The sequence below is a fragment of the Bufo gargarizans genome, chromosome 3 (genome assembly GCF_014858855.1).
Source record: "Bufo gargarizans isolate SCDJY-AF-19 chromosome 3, ASM1485885v1, whole genome shotgun sequence".
NCBI lineage: Eukaryota > Metazoa > Chordata > Amphibia > Anura > Bufonidae > Bufo > Bufo gargarizans.
In genome coordinates, this window is record NC_058082.1 from 64,082,541 (window position 1) to 64,103,910 (window position 21,370).

General features: G+C 43.7%; 1 protein-coding gene across 4 annotated transcripts in view; it reads right to left on the bottom strand.

Annotated features, from left to right (window-relative positions):
• Positions 1 to 7,781: 7,781 nt before the first annotated feature.
• TFCP2 (transcription factor CP2) overlaps positions 7,782 to 21,370 on the bottom strand; it is a 70,717-nt gene continuing 57,128 nt past the window's right edge. For 2 of the 4 annotated variants that reach the window (XM_044284679.1, XM_044284677.1), the window contains exons 13-16: positions 20,234 to 20,236; positions 19,901 to 20,043; positions 12,666 to 12,717; positions 7,782 to 8,231 (exon numbers count right to left, since the gene is read on the bottom strand). In XM_044284679.1, coding sequence (XP_044140614.1) covers positions 8,194 to 8,231; positions 12,666 to 12,717; positions 19,901 to 20,043; positions 20,234 to 20,236 — 236 coding nt within the window. In that variant the 3' untranslated portion in view covers positions 7,782 to 8,193. The remainder of the gene's footprint in view (positions 8,232 to 12,665; positions 12,718 to 19,900; positions 20,044 to 20,233; positions 20,237 to 21,370) is intronic. The other 2 variants (XM_044284680.1, XM_044284678.1) reach the window with 1 other exon arrangement.

Below are 21,370 nucleotides of genomic sequence, written 5' to 3' on the forward strand. Positions count from 1 at the left end.
GGCCGCTGCGGTTGATAAAAAATATCAAAACAGATTTTTTTATCGCCGCAGTGCGTGTAAAGTGAATGTGCAGTGATCAGTTTTTTTGTCACTGCGGTGGGGCGGGTGTGGGCGAACGCACGTGTGGGCGACCGATCAGGCCTGATCGGGCAAACACTGCGTTTTGGGTGGAGGGTGAACTAAAGTGACACTAGTACTATTATAGATCTGACTGTGATCAGTTTTGATCACTTCCAGATACTATAAAAGTACAAATGCTGATTAGCGATACGCTAATCAGCGAATAACGGAGTGCGGTGCGGTGGGCTGGGCGCTAACTGATCGCTAACTACCTAACCAAGGGACCTAAACTATACCTAAAACCTAACGGTCAATAACAGTGAAAAAAAAAAAGTGACAGTTTGCACTGATCACTTTTTTCTTTTCACTTGTGATTGACAGGGGTGATCAAAGGGTTAATTGGGGTTCAGGGGGGTGATCAGGGGCTAAAGTGTAGTGTTTGGTGTACTCACTGTGAAGCCTGCTCCTCTGCTGGATCCAACCGACGAAAAGAACCAGCAGAGGAGCTGGCAGCCATATATCAGATCATATTTACTAATATGATCTGATATCTGGCACTTTGGCTTTTTTAAAAATCAGCAACCTGCCAGCCACGATCATTGGCTGGCAGGTTGCTGACGAAATACTGCTGTGCGAAATGCCAGCGTGAACTGCGCATGCGCGCGCGCATATTCGCGTCATCTCGCGTCTCGCGAGATGACGCGTATATGCGTGACTGTGCGCAGCGCTGCCACCTCCGAACCGCACATCTGCGTTAGGCGGTCCGGAGGTGGTTAAGTAGTCCCATTTCTCCTGGACTCAATTGAAACTGTTCCAATCTGATAGGGACTCGTATACCACTAATCTAATTTGAGAAAAGTCTGTTTTTCTAAAATCGAAAACTTTTCTTTGGTGTGACTCAGTCACTGTACTTATAGTAAACCACACTCACTAGTGATCACTAGATCCCAAGCTTTCCCCTACAGTAAGATCAGATACCAAATTCCCATTTGTGAATACTAAATCTAAAATGGCCTACTTCCAGGTTGGCTCCTCCACTACTTGCTGTAGAGATAATCCCAGTAGGGAATTTAGAATCTCTGTACTTCTGAAAGAACTAGCTATTTTGGTTTTCCAGTTTACATCAGGAAGATTAAAGTCTCCCATAATGATAACTTCCCCTTTCAATGTCATTTTAGCTATTTCCTCAACTAGTAGATAATCTAATTATTTGACTTGACTAGGTGGTCTATATATCACACCTACACGAGTTACCTTATGATCAAGCTGCAAGGTAACCCAAACTGACTCTAAATTGGTCTCACTAACTTATATTAGATTAGATTTTATGCTATCTTTCACATACAGGGCCACCCCTCCCACTTTATTGCCTTCTTTGTCTTTTCTATATAGAGAGAACCCTGGTATTGTTGTATCCCACAATGTAGAAAATTCAGGGGTTGGCAGCACTACTCATCCCACTCATTTGGGTACTGACCAGGAAATGGCTTACAAGCCAAATGGTGCACGCAGATAGGGATCCTGGCTGGGGGGTCCCAACTCATCCAGACAATTCAATAATCCGCAGCACTCGCCGGTAAATGATGACAATTGTGATTTATTCACTCAAGCAGCCAGTATACAGCGACGTTTCGACCTCAGTTGGTCTTTATCAAGCTTGATAAAGACCAACTGAGGTCGAAACGTCGCTGTATACTGGCTGCTTGAGTGAATAAATCACCACTATTTTCATCATTTACCGGCGAGTGCTGCGGATTACTGAATTGTATTGTTGTATCCCAGTCATTACTCCAATTGAACCATGTCTTTAACTGCCACTAAATCTATATTCTCAGATGCCATTATAGACTCAAGTTCATTGATTTATTCCTTTAACTGCAAGAATTTGTAGACAAGACTCTGAGCTTGTCATTTCTTAACCTATGTGCTACTGGCATCTTCTGGCATTGTTCAGGGGGGCAGTCGGACTGCTGGATTATAACTATTTTGCCCCCCTTTCCTAGTTTAAATGCTCCTTAGCAAATACTTTGAACTGTTCACTGAGGACATTCGTTCCCTTGAGAGAAAGATGCAAACCATCTTTCTTGTACAGTTCTTTTCCATTCCAACGAGAGCTAACACGAGACACAAAGCCAAACCCTTGGTTCAGACACCATTCACCAAGCCATACATTGAATTCCTTAATGCGCATCTTCCTGTTATGCACAGCCAAAACTGCAGAGAATGAAACAGTTGATGCAACCTCCCATATATCATTTCCAAGTGTGTGAAAAGCTTCCTTCACCCTTGAAAACCTCATTGCAAGCCAGATCATTTGTCCCAAGATGGACAATAACATCCACCTCCCTTTCCTGCTTTGCTTGCCTAACAATATTAAGGATACGAGGTCTGTCCCTGCTAGCGGTAGCACCAGGGAGACATCTCAACACCATTTTCCTCAAACTTCACACCTCTTATGATAGATTCGCCCACCAACAGCTGATTACTATCAGTCCTCACCTCCTCCTTTTTGTCTTTGGCTGCAGTCTTGCATACTTTAGGCATGGACGATGATTGTTCCTCACCCACTGTGCCTGAGCAATCCTCCATGTTGCTCTTGCGCTCTGAAAGTGCTGCAAATGAAAATGGGACATGTCTTCTATCAACAACTCTGTCTACCAGAACCTGCAGTAACCCATCTTCCATTTCTAGGGGGCCTCTGTGGCAGTGGCATTGCAACATTCCCAGCCTGAGTTTGTTTAACAGTTAATTTACAAATCTCAGATTACAAAAATGCAATTTCCTGCTGCATTATGGAGAGTTGTCTACAGACCAGACAGCATCCAAACCTCCGAAGAGTGGAACCTGAAATAAAAGCACAACAATTCCTGCACAGAACTAGGTCTGCCACAGTGTTTGTACAGCTATTTATAAATTTCCTAATGGCCAACATGTAACACCTGGCCACTGTTTTTTTTTTTTTTTTTTTTTCTTTTGGGGGAAAAAAAAAAAGGCACATCTTAACCCACAGCCCTTTGCCGCGGCCCCTTGGAGACCAAAGCACAGTGGAGAATTCCTTTTAGCTTAGGCCTGTTGCAATTAATTCGAGATCCGGCAGAGGATTTTAAAACTGGAATTAAACCGATCCGTGCCATTTAATACATACTACGGAGTGCTTCCGTGAGTTTTCTGTCCGTGTCCCCGCACCGCAAAAAAGTAATGCATGCACTTATTTTTTGCAGTGCAGAGTTGGATGCGGATCGCATTCAAGGGCCCGGCCGGCACATGTTAGTGTGCATAGCCCTAAGAGTACTTTCACACTAGCGTTTTTCTTTTCTGGCACGGAGTTCCATCAAAAGGGCTCAATGCCGGAAAAGAACTGATCAGTTTTATCCCCATGCATTCTGAATGGAGAGAAATCCGTTCAGGATGTCTTCCGTTCAGTAATTTTGACTGATCAGGCAAAAGATAAAACCGCAGCATGTTACGGTTTTATCTCCGGTGGAAAAAAAACTGAAGACTTGCCTGAATGCCAGATTCAGCATTTTTTTTTTTCATAGGAATGTATTAGTGCCGGATCAGGTATTCAAAATATCGGAATACCGGATCAGTCCTTCTGGTCTGCACAGACCGAAAAAAAGGATAAAAAAAATGCCAGATCCGTTTTTTCCGGACGAAAGACCGATCCAGCATTTCAATGCATTTTTCTGACTGATTAGGCATTTTTAAGACTGATCAGTCCTACAAAATGCCATACGTTTTGCCGGATCTGGTGACGGAACTTCTTGCCGGATGACTGTGTGAAAGTAGCCCAATTCAAATAGCTTAAATTTTATTTATTTTTTAAACGATCCGGCACCACTGACTTGCATTGATTTTTACGCCAGATTCGGTTTGTTCAATTTGCAGCTTGAATCGGTTTTGTGTCTGGTCAAAAAAACGAACGGAACGCATCCTGATCAGTTTCGTCTCCATTGACAATGAATGAGGACAAAACAGAACCGTTTTGAGATTCTCTGCCGGAATGCCACAGCGCAAGTGTGAAACAGGTCTTAGTTTTTTATAAGTCTAAAATGAGCTCTTATGTGAGAATTCAGATAGTAAATGTAGCCCCATGAACTGCAAGTGTTTTTTTTTTCTTTGTGGATATAAAAAATAAACGCCACAAAAATGTGTGGATTTAATAAATAATAACGGCTGACAAGCCAGCACTGTAAGGGAATGACGACTTTAAGAAGAGGTACAATCCAGAACTTGGGGTCCTTTATAAGATGGAAAACAGCAAAGTATATTACAAAAATGATTTTGGGGCTATTTAGAACAGTTTAAGATAAACTTGTAAAAATGTTCACTTCTTTAAATTCTTGTACGGTACCTGTTGTAAGGACTGGACTACAAGTCAGTAAGGAACAGTGAGAGTTCTGCTCTGAAGCCTCTAGCACTGTGAACGTAGCTCTGGGTTAGAAGGCTGTAAATCAGGCACATTGTAAGGCAAGGAATGCAAATTACTGAGCCTTATGCCAGGAACAGGACCAAACTTGCAGTAATTCAAATAAATAATATGTGGGCATATATGAGCAGGAACGCCATTAATATGACTCTCGTCCATGCATAAATGAGAATTTAAGCAACTCAAAATGTAAACTCCAGGGTCCGATATACTATTGTGGATAGTCCAGTACATCGGAAGGTACTTTATCACTTGGCTGCTGTGCATTAACCCCAGGCTCCCAGTACTGTTCACCACTTGAGGCCCCCATACACTGTCATCCGATCTTGGCAAGTTCAGCCTTCAATACACTGTTTAATGCGTAGGGGGGGGAGCCTCCTGACTCTCCCCCAAATATTTTCACCTGATACTCAAGTCTGGCATCAGCTTTCTCCCCTTTTCCCATTGAATAGATATACAAGTTTAGCCAAACGAGATCTGTGAGAGCCAGCGGTCGGCCAACCGCTATTCAATTTGTATGGCAGCCTTTAGTCTGATCACCATGTCACTGGCAATGACGAAGAGGGACTGCCAAGTAAAAGCCAGCACCGATGCATCCTCCTCCACAAGCCTCCGGTTCTGCTGCACCCTCCTTAGTAACAAGCTCCTCACTCGCTGCCCCATTTACCAGTGAGTAAGGAGTATTGGCCACGTCGGGCACCAGCAGCATCGCTGTGCCAGTCGGAGCGCTCCTCAGTGCAAGGAAACACTACCGTGAAAAATTATTGGAATCTAACCATACAAAATAAAGCTGTAAATGGTCCAAATGCAAAAGACCTAAATCCACACATATAACCTTTCAAAACAGAGGCGGTGACGTCTGCAGCTGGTAAAACCCACAGTATGTGCCTAAATTAGTATTGATTTCCTCAATTAGATGTCAATGGAATTCTAAGGGTATGAGCGCACAGTGCAGCGGGCTCCAAATGATTAAGACCGCATTGTTTAGTCAGCCTGGACAGCCAATGAAGACAGTGTGAACAACGTGGCGCCTGCTGTGGCTTGTACTCGGCCACACTATGTGGTCGCACCCCAAGCCTCTCACATGCATTCATTTATAAGAACCCTGTCAGCAGGTTTTGGACACAAAAAAAGGACTGATAGAACTGTTCAACACCCACTGCAGCCATGCCAGTTATGTTCCATTGATTTCCCTTTATTTGGAAGGATACGTTTAATCCCAGCACTTGTATGTAAATGTGATACCTGGAGTCACGTCAGCGGTGTAGAAGCCTTGTAGAGTCAGTCATCTCTGTTAGCGCATGTACTCCTTACTGATTTCAGGGCCTTGCTTGTGGCCCTGAAATACCAGCAAGGGATGCCAAATTAGTATGCCAATGCAAATCAAGGGAACCATCCCCCCCCACTCAAATGACAGTGTGAGGCTTCCCCTACGTCATCTCTGTGCTGATTGTTCTAAGTTTGGCACATATGTAGAGGAACCCTTGCCCCTCTTACCTCTGTTCACTGTACCGAGTGGAGTTTAATTGGTGGTAGAAATCCCCAGCTGAAACTTGGATTTCACGCAGATCCACATGTGGATTCGATCCACCGAAATTCAGTGGACCTAATCCACATTTCCTTCTTCAACGTGTAAAATCTGAGGTGTAGCTATTGTTCACACACGTTGCTGGCAGAATGCTGAAATTCTGTATTTAAATCCTGACAAAATCCACAACACATGAGCATGGCTGCAAAATCCTCAGACATCATGAGATCTGGATTATTTTGTCTGCCCTTACCTTCACACTGTCAGCATTCATTATTTTTAAAAGGTCATTTCCATATGACATATTGGTAAAATGGGAACCCCACCTATTGCTGCTTTAGTGCTAGGTGAGTGGTAGTCTCCAAAGTGATGAAAAACTGTATTTTTTGCTTTATAAGATGCACTTTTTTTTTCTCCTCAAATGTGGGGACAAAATGGCTGTGCGTCTTATGAAGCGTATACTAGTGAACGCTTCCATTATGGAATCGCTCACTAGTATGCAGTAGGCACAGGGTCGGTGAATGTACCGCTCCCGGTCTTGACTGCGTACAGAGTCAGGACATAGTAAGGTCTCCATGCCCTGACACTGTGCGACATCAGGAAGAGTGCTCTGGATCTGTGAGTGGCAGAGAGGCAAGTTCTTTTTCGTTATTTTGGACTGGGGTCTAAATTGGAGGTCTGATTAAAAATATTTTCCGTCTCTAAATCTTATAGAAAAAAAAAATACAAAATAATAACCATTGCTTTAAAGACCAAATACGTTTAGCCATTTATTATGAAATACATTATACGGTACTTAAAAGGTTAGAAATAAAGGGTTTTATTTCCTTCTTTGATACAGATCTGCTGACAGGAGATGGTCCTTTAATGGACTCTTCAAGCCATTCACACCGTATTTCCGTGCTTGTCATCAGTAGAAGCAACTATTGGAAATAACCCACGCAAAAAAAAAAAAAATAAAAATACAAAGTGGCTTTAAAATTATTTGAAATAAATGAACACATCATATCGCTTTCATTCATACCCAACATATTCTCCTGGTTTTAGTCCTGATTCAGTTTAGAAGAACGAACTGACACCTTTGATAACACAGCAGAATCTGGGGATTCTTGAAGAGCCAGCAGTCGGTTTTATTATTGGAGGTATTCACTGCCCCACAAGACTTGCAGAATGCCATAGATGCCTCCAGAAACAGGAGCAAATCTCTTGGAAATTAAAAGGCTTAAAAGGGAGGAAAAAAAATAAAAATAAAGTACAAAAGACGAGAGATCCAATAGTGAGATATCAGAGGGGGGATAAAAGGATACACTATTAGTTGCGTTGATTCGAGTAGTTTTGCATTGGATTGGCCATCGTGTGCAAGTCTCATCAGTCCCTGCCCTACAAGCTGCTGCATGCAGGATGTTTGAGAATCACGTCACGGGTGGGGGTGGTTTGGGACAACTGGTAGCACTGATAATGAATGAGATCACCTACATAGAGCACTGAAAAGCAATCGTGTTATCGGTTACAGGAACTGGACCTGTTCCGCAGTCATAAGAAGAGTCATCTTCTGTTGAAATCCATAAAAAAAAATTATGTATAAAGACAAGTAAAAATCTGAGGCTAGAGAAGAACGGGCACAGCGGGGGAAGATGGCTGGTGTTACAAAAAGCATCATACAAAAAGACACATGCTACATAAAAAAATACTAACCCCATTACCATCTATACCAGACAGTACATTTGGGGTAACCAATAACATACACCAAATGCTTCAAGAATATTGTATCTGCGTCTCCAGCAGCCTGTGAGATCAGCTTAAATGTTTTATTTTTTTCTTAAGTATAAAAAGGATGATGCCAGCCAATGGAGTGGAGTGGCCAGTTCATACATAATCCAGGTCCACATTACAATGTGAACTAGAAGGGCTCGTCCTTGTGCAGATCAAACGTGATCCACTTAGGTGCTCGATCACTGCAATAAGCTCTTCGCCTGCTGGATATGATTTGAGTCTGCACAAGCAGGAGCGGCCTGTCAATATGGAAGAAGCGAGAGTCTGCCAGGTAAGGCGGCGACACGCTGAAGATTCATTTGTCTCTAGTGCATTCAAGTCCTGCGAGCCTACTGGAGGGCACCGAGAGACCAGTTCTGGGTCTTCTCTGATTAGCGGACAAGGGTGGCTCTCGTGCGGCACCTTATTTTAAAATGATGTGGTAGCTATCGTTGGTTTCAGCTGTAAGAGAGAAAAAAAAAAAAAAAAGAGTTAGTGCCCATAGTAACTATATCGAGGTTGCATTCACATGGCTGCATCAACAATGTCAGAAAAACTCACTGCATCATAGCAATCTATGAGGCGGTGAGTTCCAGCCCAACCGCATGTCTACCGTCCAGTACTCTCAGCATCATCTGTGTACGCGAAAAGGGATGGTTAAGTTGGAACTCGCAGCAATCACTATGATGCAGTGAATCTAGCTTACAGGAGCCGTGGTCAGTCCAGGAAACTTGGCCGTGACATAGACTGCACTTTACGGACAGCACATGGCCATGTGAACGCAGCCTTAGGGCTCAATCAGACAACCATAGTGTTTCGCAGTCCACAAATTGCAGATCTGTAAAACACGGGTACCGGCCTGTGTGTGTTCTGCAATTTGCCCACCGCACATGGCCGGCCCTATGATAGAAATGCCTATTCTTGTCCGCAACTGCGAACAGGAATAGAACATGCTTTATCTTTCTTGCCGGGCCGCAGAACGGAACTATGGATGCGGACAGCACAGTGTGCTGTCCAGATCTTTTGCGGCCCCATTAAAATGAATGGGTCTGCACCAGTTACGCAGAATTGCGGAACGGATGCTGACCCATTCATACAGTCGCCTGAATGAGCCCTTATACAATTCATTTCTGTAGAGCATAATAAAGAGTCAGAGCCGGTACCCCACTGATACAGGGCTTTGAATCATCTGTGCTACTTAGTGTTAAATATACATTTCCAGTTTCCACTATGAAAGCAAAATTATATATTCATTGGAAATAACATAATTCTGTATTTGCCATGTGATGGCTGCAGCAGAATTTTGATGCATAACTTAGGCCCCGTTCAGACAGACGATATTTCTGTCGAGGTGTTGCCCGAGTTCAGACCAGACAGCACCCAGACTAACAATCACCCATTCAACTGAATAGGTATCTGCACACGAGTGATTGCATGACCAGACCATCGGAGCACTGAGAAAATTGCAGCATGCACCTTCCTGCTCAGATTTTCCCGGATGACTTAAGTGAATGGGTTTGCGAGAAAAACAGACCACAAAATGACACCACCCGTGTGCGGCCGGTTTAAAAACTTGTGTTCACTGGGACACTGATGAGTTTCCTATTGCCCGTCTGAAAGGTCCTAATGTAGATATCAGCATAAAGGGAGATACCGCTAACTCTGCTCCTCTACAGTCACTACCAAATCCTCATCCAGCACGAGCTCATTTTGACTTCTGAAGCTATACCAGGCCATTGGCCTGTGAGTGAAAGATGCAATGCCCCAAAAAGATCCTCATCAAGTTGCAAATACTGCCAACACACCTACAAGTGGTTAAACTGGATATCCTCGCTCACAATGCTTGTGCTCGTTCCATCGTACAGCTTCGTACCTTCTCAGGGGCACCCACAGACATATTAGGCAAAACCCACAGGGGTAACGTGTCGCCTAAAAAGGTTGTTTAACTACCTGCATCGATGTATTAGGCCCCTTGCACCCGGCCTGAACTTCCAGCACTGCCAGGGTCACATAGGATTATGTTGATTTATGATGCCATTTAACCCTTAGGCGCCTTTCACAGGGGCGACACCGATATTGTCCAGATGCGTTGCGGAAAGCGCACGCAATTTCAGTCAGTTTTGTCTGCGATTGCGTTCAGTTATATTTTTTGGGGCGCAAGTGCAAAGCGTTTTAATGCGTTTTGCACGCGCGTGATAAACTTTTTCACTGAAGTTTGGGTTTGGTGTTCTGTAGATTTTATTATTTTCCATTATAACATGGTTATAATGGAAAATAATAGCATTCTTTAAGAATGCTAAGTAAAATGTCCCTTGAGGGTTAAAAAAAAAAAAAAAAGTACTCGCCTCATCCACTTGATCGCGCAGCCGTTATCGTCTTTCAGGACCTGCAAAAGGACCTACTCTGACGTCATTGCACTCATCACGTGGTGAGCGCGATGACATCAGCGCGGGTCCTGAAAGAAGACGATAACGGCTGCGCGATCAAGTGGATGAGGCGAGTACTTTTTAGTTTTTTTTTTAACCCTCAAGGGACCTTTTACTTAGAATTTTTTAATACAGAATGCTATTATTCTCCGTTATAGCCATGATATAATGGAAAATAATAAAGTGAATGGACCTCCACATCATCTCCTTAGCAACCATCCATGAAAATCGCATAGCATCTGCACTTGCTTGCGGATGCTATGCGAATTTCACGCAGCCTTATTCACTTCTATTATTTATTGCGTGAAAAACGCAGATTATAGAACATGCTGCAATTTTCATGCAACGCACAAGTGATGCGTGAAAAACATTGCTCATGTACACAGCCCCATAGAAATCAATAGGTCCGGATTCAGAGCGGGTGCAATGCATTCACTTCACACATCGCACCCGCGTGGAAAACTCGCCCGTGTGAAAGGGGCCTAAGGGTTACAAAGCATCATAAATCAATATAATGTTATGTGACCCCGCCAGTGCTGGGAGTTCAGGCCAGGTGCCTCGCTGAGAGTCCGCAGAGAGACACTTGCTCATCTGCAAGGGCCCTTGGGCTACTTTCACACTTGCGTTGTTAATTCCGGCATTGAGATCTCTATACTGGAATTAAACGGATTCTGAATGGAAAGAGATCTGAGCAGGATGTCCTCCGTTCTGTCAGGATTCCGTTTTGTGACCGGACACAAAACCACTGCAAGCTGCCCCGTCATAAAAACGGATCAGTCACTGAAAACAATGTAAATCAATGGTGACGGATCAGGATGTATCCGTTCCGTTAGGATGCGGTTGTGTGAAATCAAAACGGAAAAAAAACAATCCATCACTAAATACATCGAAAGTCAAGTTTTTTTTAGGCTCCTAAGAAAATGGATCCGTCACCGTTGACTTACATTGTTTTCAGTGGCAGATCCGTTTTTATGACCAGACACAAAACCGCAGCTTGAAGCTCTTTTGTGCACGGTCACAAAACTGAATGCTACCTGAACAGAAGACATCCTGAACGGTTCTCTTTCCATTCAGAGTGCATGAGGACTAAAACATTTTTTTCCCCTGGTATTGAGATCCTCTGCCGGATCTCAATACCGCAAAACAACGGAAGAGTGAAAATAGCCTTCATTTGAGCACAGCAATACATATATACTTCGCTGCAATTCAGCACAGAACTCATGGACCAAAGGTTGTAGGTGTAAAAAGCATAAGACGGCATTGGCGTTATTTGACCTCCAATGGGTGAGAGGTAGGTGGGTGCTGCAATCTAGGGCACTATAAATGTACAAATACAAATCAATAACCAGGTCGCCCTCCCTGGAAGCCATTTACTGTTGCAGACACTATAGCAGTATAAATGCTTGCACTACCAAGTCCCGGTCCCAATAGCTATCCCGACACTTGAGACACAGGCCTTATCTGAATGGGGTTACCTCAGGCTACAGAATAGTACCTGTAGATAGGCCTGCGCCAGGAGTAGTCACACCGGGTGTGTTCAGGGGATCGTCACTGCTTGGAATCAACTCTGACACTGGAGCTCTGTGCGGTGGTATAGTGGGGCTTGTTGGTAGATGAACATTGGAGAGAGTCGAAACGTGAAGCGACCTCCGCCGGTGGCATGCTCCACAATGAAAAGCAAAAGCACAGCTACCTAGCGGGGGACATCACCACTTGCAGGAGTGGATCACATCCAGTGTGACTATTCCTGGCGCCGGCCTATCTACAGGTACTGTAGTTACCACCATTCAGTTAAAGGGAACCCGTCACCGGGATTTTGTGTATAGAGCTGAGGACATGGGTTGCTAGATGGCCGCTAGCACATCCGCAATACCCAGTCCCCATAGCTGTGTGTGCTTTTATTGTGTAAAAAAAACTGATTTGATATATATGCAAATTAACCTGAGATGAGTCCTGTATGCGAGATGAGTCAGGGACAGGACTCATCTCGGGTTAATTTGCATATGTATCAAATCGGTATTTTTCTAGCAACCCATGACCTCAGCTCTATACACAAAATCCCAGTGACAGGTTCCCTTTAAGGCCTGTGTTTCAGAAGTGGAGGGATAGCCATTAGGATCGGGCCTCTGTAGGCCAAGCATTTATACTGCTATAGATTAAAGGGAGTGCGACCTGATCACTGATTTAAGGTTGTAAATACGCTTGAAAACTTGGGAGATTCTCACATTTTCTGGTGAAAAAGAAAATTTTACGCATCTTTTTAACAAATCTCTGAAAATTGTACCCACAGCATAATATAAAACAGCCTACTACAGTCAGAGCAGTATAGCTACTGCCGGCTAATCGGCTTTATAGTCATGTGTTCTGGAAATTATAATTAAACCGGCTGCAGAGAGATGAAAAGCGGCCACTACAATACGGGAGAGGTGGGTAAATGCCAGAAACAATGCCAAGCTCGCATTCTACCTACCTTTCATTGTATCCAGCACAAAGCATGACTCGTCTTGAAAATTCTGAATCATCTAGAGAAAAAATAATAATAATTAAATAATGTTTTAAGAGGTCAAGAAAAGAACAGGAGCGCCCCCTCCTGGGAAAAGCACGGCGTATGCCAAATACAGCATAACGCAGCTGTATAGACTTCATGTGTAATAAAGCTGCTGTCGTTGGTTTTTCAGAAAAACAACAGTTTTCGTGGCTGGATTTCATGCAGTGTGTTGAGTCAAAGCCAATGTGAAAGCACTCAGGCCAAGTTCACGCGTCGCAGATTTCTTACGGATTAGTGGCGCAGAATTTCAATCATAAGGGTGCATTCTCACAACTGTATGTATTTTGCGGACATATTTTAACACTGCCTATTCTGGTCTGCAAAACGGACAAGAAAACAGTTCTATCTTTTTTGTGGGAGCAAGTAATGGACATACGAATGCGGACGGCAAAAGTTGTGCTTTGCATTTTTTGCTGCACCATTAAAATGAAAGGGCCTGCATCTGATCTGCAAAAAAATGTGTATTTGATGTGGAGCTCTAGGACCCAGTTGGGCAACTTCCAGCCTGGGTACAATACGAGATACGGCTGGACATGGAGGCATAGAGGTTCTGTACGGTATCCTGCGGCACATTTACCCACAGATGTTGCATCTGGGCCTGTAGATCCTGCACACTCATGGCCTCCTGAAGTTGGTGCCCCAGGTGGTCCCATAAATGATTGATTGGGGGTAAATCTGGCCACAGGGCAGGCCAAGGATGCGTGACAGACATTCCTGAGGAACCCTTGCTGTGTGTGGGCGAGCATTACCCTGCTGAAAAATGCCATTTGGATTGCAGGTTTCGGTGCATTTTTTTTATGCGGATTTACTGTTAACAACCCTATTGAAGTCTATGGGGAAAACCACTCTACAAAAGGTGCAGAATCGCACAACCAATTGACGTGTAAAGATTTTAAAATCCGCACATCAGATCTCTTCACACCTAAGGGAAAAAAGCAAAGTGTACATGAGATCTGTCAAATCTCCTTCACTTTGCTGGTACTGTATTACATTGTGTGCAGCCACCCTAAGTGACATGTCTAAAGTCCCGCATACCCCAATAACACAGGACTTTTCCTACAACCGTTACAGTGTGCAGAACTTCACAGGTCCCACACTGTATAACAAGGTGAAGGGGTCCATTGGACTAAAATTCCTGTTCAACAGTTCAGTACCAACTTTCTAATTCTGTGTAGAAAGTATAGCCCAATCCAGAGCTCTGCATGCTACTGTAGCCGTCATCTGTTCTATCGGAATACTTGTGACAGCCATAAAATCCAAAATGGAAAAAGTATCGCAATGATACCCGGGTGCATCTAAATTGTAATATCTGCTGTGCTGAAGTTCAGCCCCTGTCAGAACGGTGGTAGGGCAGAAATAGTCTCATACACTTCAGTACGGACGTGCAGCATGTCTAGACTTTAAAGGGAGCCTGTCATGTCATTTTCACCAATATAACAGCGCTGCCCCACATTCCAAACATAGCTGTGTGGACTGTGTGTGTCACTATTTCATGTCCAGCCATGGAATAGCCAGTGAGCTACTGAATAACATGTATGTGTATAGCGCCACCTGCTGTTCAACCTGCTCAGTTTAAATCTTTGACTGCCGCAAGCCATATGTTCGGCTAGAAGCTGTGGCAGTTAGGCCTTATTCACATGTCAGTGATTCACAGACGTGTGATGTTCATGTTCTCCACGGACAGCACGCGTCCCCATTCATTTTAGCAAGGAAGCGTGCACATAGTTTTTGGGTCCTTGTTTCACACATCATTAGGAAGAGATGGTCTGAAATTTAGTTTTCAGCTGTGCCGTGTCCGGGGAACAGGCATGGCACACGGATTCTTCATAGAAATCTTCACGGATGAATCACCGACCATCTTATCTTGGATTCCATCACGGACACAGACATGTAAATGAGGACTTACAGGGAGAGGGTTGCAGCAGAAAAAAACCTCTCTGCAATTGGACAAGCGCTACAGCCAGGGGAGAAGGAACGCCCACAGAGAAAGACTGCGTCTCCTCCCCATTGCTCCGATGCTCAGTATTAGCATATTAGCCGTAACTGGGCACAGGAGCGCTATTTAAAAAAAAAAACAGGCAGGGTGGCAGCACAGCGGGATGGGGTACCCCGCAGGTACAGATATTTATCTCCCTTACTTCTAACCCATGAAAGGTCCTCTTTAAGTCACGTCCTGTACTCTACTTCCAGTCCAGAGTCTTTAAGTACCTCTTAATTTGGAGTATTAGCACCGCAGAGTCTCACTTAGGCCTGGTTCACACCTGAGCGTTTTACAGCACGTTCCTACACGCTGTAAAAAACTTAACAGGCGAAAACCCATGTTTCCCTATGGGCATGGTTCTCACCTGCATGTTTTACAGCGCATATGAACGCGCTGTAAAACACCCTACGCCCAAAGAAGTACAGGAGCTTCTTTGGGGCGTATTGTCGCGCGTTCGTGCCCATAGACTTCAACGGAAGTCTCTTTTATTGGACACCTCATTCTAGACATGGCTGTTTTTCATTGGACGCCTCTGTGGTCAATCGCAAGAACGTGCGTACGACGCGTGTTTCCCATTTCCAAAAACGTGCTGTAATACGCCCCAAAAACGTCTGACAAAAACGCACGGAAAACGCGCTTATCAAATACGCTCAATTGTGAACCAGGCCTTAGAGGACCTAGAACCTCTGCTGAAATTCTGGAGCTTCTACTCTGACAACTATGATGATCAGATGGGCGTTACCGGTTGGAGGTGTGCCCCTGCACAGTCTAAAGCTATTTTCACACTTGCGCCGATCTGCATGTGACTGAAAGCATTTGTAAGACACATCCAGATGTGGATCAGTCTCGCAAAAGCATTGCAAGAAAGGATCCATCTCTCTGTTTGTCATGTGGACAGACGGATCAGTCTTATCTTTTTTCACATTCATTCAGGCAAGTCTTCAGTTTTTTTCCGCCGGAGATAAAACTGTAGCGTGCTACGGTTTTATCTTTTTCCTGATCAGTCAAAATGACTGAAGTGAAGACATCCTGATGCATCCTGAACGGATTACTCTCCATTCAGAATGCATGGGGATCTGCCTGATCAGTTCTTTTCCGGTATAGAGCCCCTGTGACGGAACTCTACGCCGGAAAAGAAAAACGCTAATGTGAAAGTACCCTTAGGCTACATTTCACACAAACAAATGTGTTTTGCGGACCGCCGTATGGCATTTTCTTTTTTTTGCAGATCCATTGTAACAATGCCTATCCTTGTCTGCAAAACAAAAAAGAATAGGACATTTTTTGGCGGAGCTACGGAACGGACATATGGATGCGGATAGCACACGGTGTAATGCCCGCATTTTATGCGGAACCATTGAAATGAATGGGCCTGCATCCGATCCGGAAAAAAAAAAAAAAAAAGGTGTGTGTGAATGTACTGGCAACACTGATTGAATAGTATCAGACTGTGCAGGGACACCTACCCCAAACTGATAACACCCATCTGGACTTTCACTGCACTGCTGGCAGATCATTTATAGCTTCTAGCAGGAATAATAAAGGAACGGCACAACACAGAATCAAGAATAGATGCTAAATCTACTAAAATAAATCCTTCTCCCCATTCAAATATATCGCAAACATCGGTCGTAGCGGCAGTCAGTGAGAGAAAATGCCTGCTTTGATAGATTTCTGACAGGTAAGGTAGGTTTCAATCAGATCTTCTCTAGTGGTTACTGAAGCATGTAAGGCTGTTCTTATGGGGAATCAGTGGCCATTACATAGAGAGGGGTATAAGAGGAGAGAACGACAACTCCCAGCATGTTCAGACTGTTATTATGGGGCTTCAGTGGACATTATAGGGAAGGGGGTATAAGAGGAGAGAACGAGAACATAGAAACATAGAATGTGTCGGCAGATAAGAACCATTTGGCCCATCTAGTCTGCCCAACTTCCAGCATGTTCAGACTATTACGGGGCATCAGTGCCCATTACATTTAGAGGGATATCAGAGAAGAGAACTTCAACTCCCAGCATGACTAGGCTGTTATTATGGGACATTAGTGGCCATTACAGAGAGGGGTACAAGAAGAGAACAAAAAATCCCAGCATGTTCTCCTATTACAGTGCATCAACTGACATAATAGGGATAGGGGTATAAGAAGAGAACTAAAACTCCCAGCATCTCTAGGATGTTATTATGGGGCATCAGTGTACATTACAGTGCGTATAGAACTCCTAGTATTTGACAACTTCTAGAGGGACACCACTAACCTCTCACACAGCACTGGAGCTCTGCCCACATGGTGACATCAAACAGGTCCTTCACTGACTCCCTGCACTGCTGAGCTCAGTCTCAATAGGTAAATGGTGTGAAAAACAATTGGCTGAAGGGGGAATATTAAAGAGGAAAAGGCTGGGAGGAAGATGATCGATTTCAAGGGAGTGGGAGAGAAAGTGTCTATGGGGACCAAGGGCAGGGGCGCCTATAGCAGTGCAGATCGATCTGCCAGCATTTCAGCATGGTCAGCGTATGACATTAGGCATGGTCACCTAGCCGTTCTGTAGCCGAAGATGGAGGGAACTGGGGGAAAGGCAAAGTGCTCTGTTTGCAGGATACTATGAATACAAGTATTTGTGTTATTTATGTTTTTTTTTCCAGGTTTAGTTCCCCTTTAATCTTGAGATCCTATAAACATTTTATTTGAGTAAGGGTCATAAAACTTTTAATTACGCATAAAATATAACTGTAGCACAGGAAAAACCTCTACTACCGAGTGTCTAGGAAGTGCATTAGAGATTTTACAGCCACCACTAACAGATGAGCAAGTAGCCTATATAGCTCCGCGTTCTCATGTACGAAGCTCATAAATCAGACACATTAGCAGGGTTTACTGCGATAAAGTGACCTTCAAACTAGATGGCGATTGTTTTCTTCCTAGCAGCCTCTCATGGGCTCTAAAAAGCACTCATGTAATGCTTTGTACTCAGGTGCTGTCTTAAGGTTCATGGTCAGGAAGAGTTGGTTTATAGACTGCAGGGAAACCCGTATAAAAGTCTGTTTGTTTTGTCTTCTTGTAAATCTTCTTGTCATGTGCTCAGATAAGATGGCAGCCCTCTCTTCTCACATTTCAGACACAAGTATCCCCAAAAAACAATAATCATTTTATTTTTAATTTTTTAGAACAAATTGTAACCCATTTTATATATGTCCTGCAATAGTCTCAATAGGGCTCAAGAGTGACTAAAAAAGCGGAATTTCCATATACTGTTTCTAGGTGGTTAGTCCGAGCAAGCCCCTTTCTGTAGAATATATGAGCAAAAAACGTTTTTTTTATTTTTAAGAATTAAAATTAACCAAGAATGCAGAAAAAAAACAAAAAACGGAGCTCTGGGTCCGCATCTGTTCCTGCAATTTTGCAGAACAGGTGCGGACCCATTCATTTCAATGGGGCTGCAAAAGATGCAGACAGCACACCTGTGTGCTATGCGCATCCGTAGTTCCGATGCCCAGCAATAAAGATAGAACATGTCCTATTATTACTCGTAATCGCGGACATGAGTAAACATTTCTATCATAGGGCCAGCCATGTGCGTTCTGCAAGATGCGTAATGCACACAGCCAATATCAGTGTTTTGCGAATCCGCAATTAGTGGACCGCAAAGAGCATACGGTTCGTGTGAATGTGGCCCAAGGCTAGTTTCACATCTGTGGCTGTCTGTTTTATGCCGGATACTGCAGTCTGCCAGAGGGACTCCATTGACTAGAATGGTGTCTGGTAGTGATCAGGCCACTACCTGACAAATATGCTGGAAATCGGTTAGATAAAAACCGCTGCTCGTAACAATCTAAGCAGGAACAGCCAGAGAGGACAGCCGCAGGTATGAAACTAGCTTAATAAGGACTATAATAGTGCAGCCAATGGAGGCCTGCCTGTCACATAAAGGATAGAGAAAGGACATCTAGACATGTGAAAACGCTGTCGGGTCTGCACCCATCTTGAGCACTGGTTAGTCTCAGCCCAGTAGATGGGCAGTCGCTTTCTATTAAAGTAAAGATGTTCCAGAGAAAGCAGACTGACGGCAGATTAAGCTAGTCATACGGCTATAGCACGCTCTAATTAAACTAATTAAGACCACACTCTTTACTCTGTCTGCATTGTTAATGGCTGTGCAGCACCTTCAATATCACGTGGCCATTAACAAGGCAGGCAGACTAAACACTGCAGTCGTTATTAGTTTAATTAGAGCCTGCTGCACAACCGCAAAAGGATCGCGTGGTCAGAGCTGGTTTATTTTATGTGCATATAAGTGGTAATAACACCTGTACAAGCGTCCTAGAAGCGTAATCAGGCTATCTAGCAGTGAGCGAAGTGAAGGGCACAGGCAGTGATGTCTGTGCCTGCAATAATCGACAACGGGCTGCCGGAGTCGTATCGCATCCTGCAGCGGGCGGGAGCTGTAAGGAGGAGAGGCTGGCTTCTGGGAGTTGCAGTATCAGGAGAGTAGGGGGGAGCGCTGTGCCCGCGAATCAGCGGACAACTGCAGCCGAGCCTGGACATCCAGTTTGATGTGACCACAAGGAGGCCGCGATGCATGGAGGGCAGGGCGTGCTGAATGCAAGCAGGATGTTATAGCCAAGTGATGAAACAGGGAAGATCCGCCATATTGGACTGTAATTGACTATAATTGCTTAATGTTATTTAGATTACTAATGGTTCCCTGCATACCCTTCTCTTAGGCCAAAACGTATACGTGTTTTCTACGATGGAACCACAGTATGGCATTTCTCTGAGGCATCTGTTAAAAGTTCTTTTTTGTGTACATTAAACGTATGACCAAAAACGTGATGTGAACTCAGCCCAAATGACAGGAACAGAGCTGAACGGACTCCACTGTCTATGATGGGAGTACCTTCAGTTTCCGTTCAGGATCCTGTTTTTTTACCAGCCCAAAAAGTCCTGCATGAGAGGAATTTTTTTTTTCTGGTCTTTTTGACAGAATCTGTGACAGAAGCCCCAAACGCAGCCTCCAAATGTCAGCTTCGTATTATGTATTTAAAATTACGGCAACTATTCGTACCCCTCCTCGCTAAAAACTCTCCTCAAAAATGGTAAGAGAAGTAGCGCGGCCTCTGGTGGTAAAGGTATTGACAATTAGGCAATAAGCTCTCTCTCCCGTGTGTGTGACTTACCTCATCACTTATAAGAACATGAATGCCGGTGGGCCCCTGCTTGTAAATCTGGTTAATCTGATGAGGAGAAATGTTGAAAAGTAGGGCAAGCTTCTCAGTTAATTCCAGAGACGTCAGGTCTTCCAGGTAAATGGCGTGATACACTGATGAGAAGAGAGTATTCAACTTAAAGAGGCGGTGCCAAGTTACTAACTTATCTTTGGTAGTCCCTTAGAGAATGAAGTGCGAGTGGTCATACACGTCCTGCTGCTCCATTCATGCGGAGAACAGGACCCTTGTTCTCATGATCAGTGCGGGAGCCAAGGGTCGGAGCCCTAACAATCAGATACTTACCCCCTGTGGATAGGGAAGAAGTTGATAACTTAGCACAACCTTTAAGACTGAGTGATTTTAATATTTATTTTTTTTGTTTTCACTTTTTACTCCCAATCCTCACAAAGCCATAACCTTTTTATTTATTCATTCACATGGCCGTATGAGGGTCTGTTTTTTTGCGAAACAAGATGTACTTTCTAAATGGCACCATTTACAAATGCATACAATGTGGTGGGAAGTGGAGGAAAAAAAAAAAAAAATATCAAAATGGGGTGGAAATGTAAGTAAAAAAAAAATTATATATATATATATATATATATATATATATATATATATATATATATATATATATAATTATTTTTTTTTTCCCCCTTTCCATTGCCATATTCTGACCCCCATAAATTTTTTACTTTTGTGTACAGAGCTGTGTGAGGCCTCATTTTTTGCGGGATGATCTGTACTTTTCATTGATACCATCTGGGGTGTGAATGATTTTATGTTATTTTTTGTATGAAGTAAAAGGGACAAAAAAATGGCAGATTGGCCATTTTGACTTTTTTTTTTCCCAGGTTTGCCATATGGGATAAATATTTTTATATTTTAATAGTTCAGGCAGTTTAACATAATGGGCATCCACATGCAAATTATTTTAATTTATGTGATTTTATTTTGGGAGAAACGGGGGATAATTTTTATTTTTTGCACTTTTCTATTTTTACACTTTTTAATAGTCCCCCTGGATTGCTTTTAATGCATTAGCATTGGAGTCTAGGAGAATTACACTAGGTTCCTATGGAACCCTGCCACAGGCAGGCTCTCTAGAGTAACTAGTGCGCTGCAGCCCTGTACTACTCCAGAGTAGAGGCTGCTGCACACTACCATCTGGCTCCCTGATCCTCGCTGAGGGGGGAGCAGGAGCACGGCCGGGAGCGCACGCACCCGGTCTTTAACTTCTCAGATGCTGTGGTCACGATTGACCGCAGAATCTGAGAGGTTAAATGTATGCAATCGACGTTATCGTTGATCAATACATTAGTCCCGGATGCCTGCTGTTTAAAACAGCAGGTTCCCGGGGGCTATGGTGCGAGTTGCTGCCATTTTTAAATGCCAATTTTCCATTTTAAATGCTTGACCGTCTACATTAATTTAAGTTGG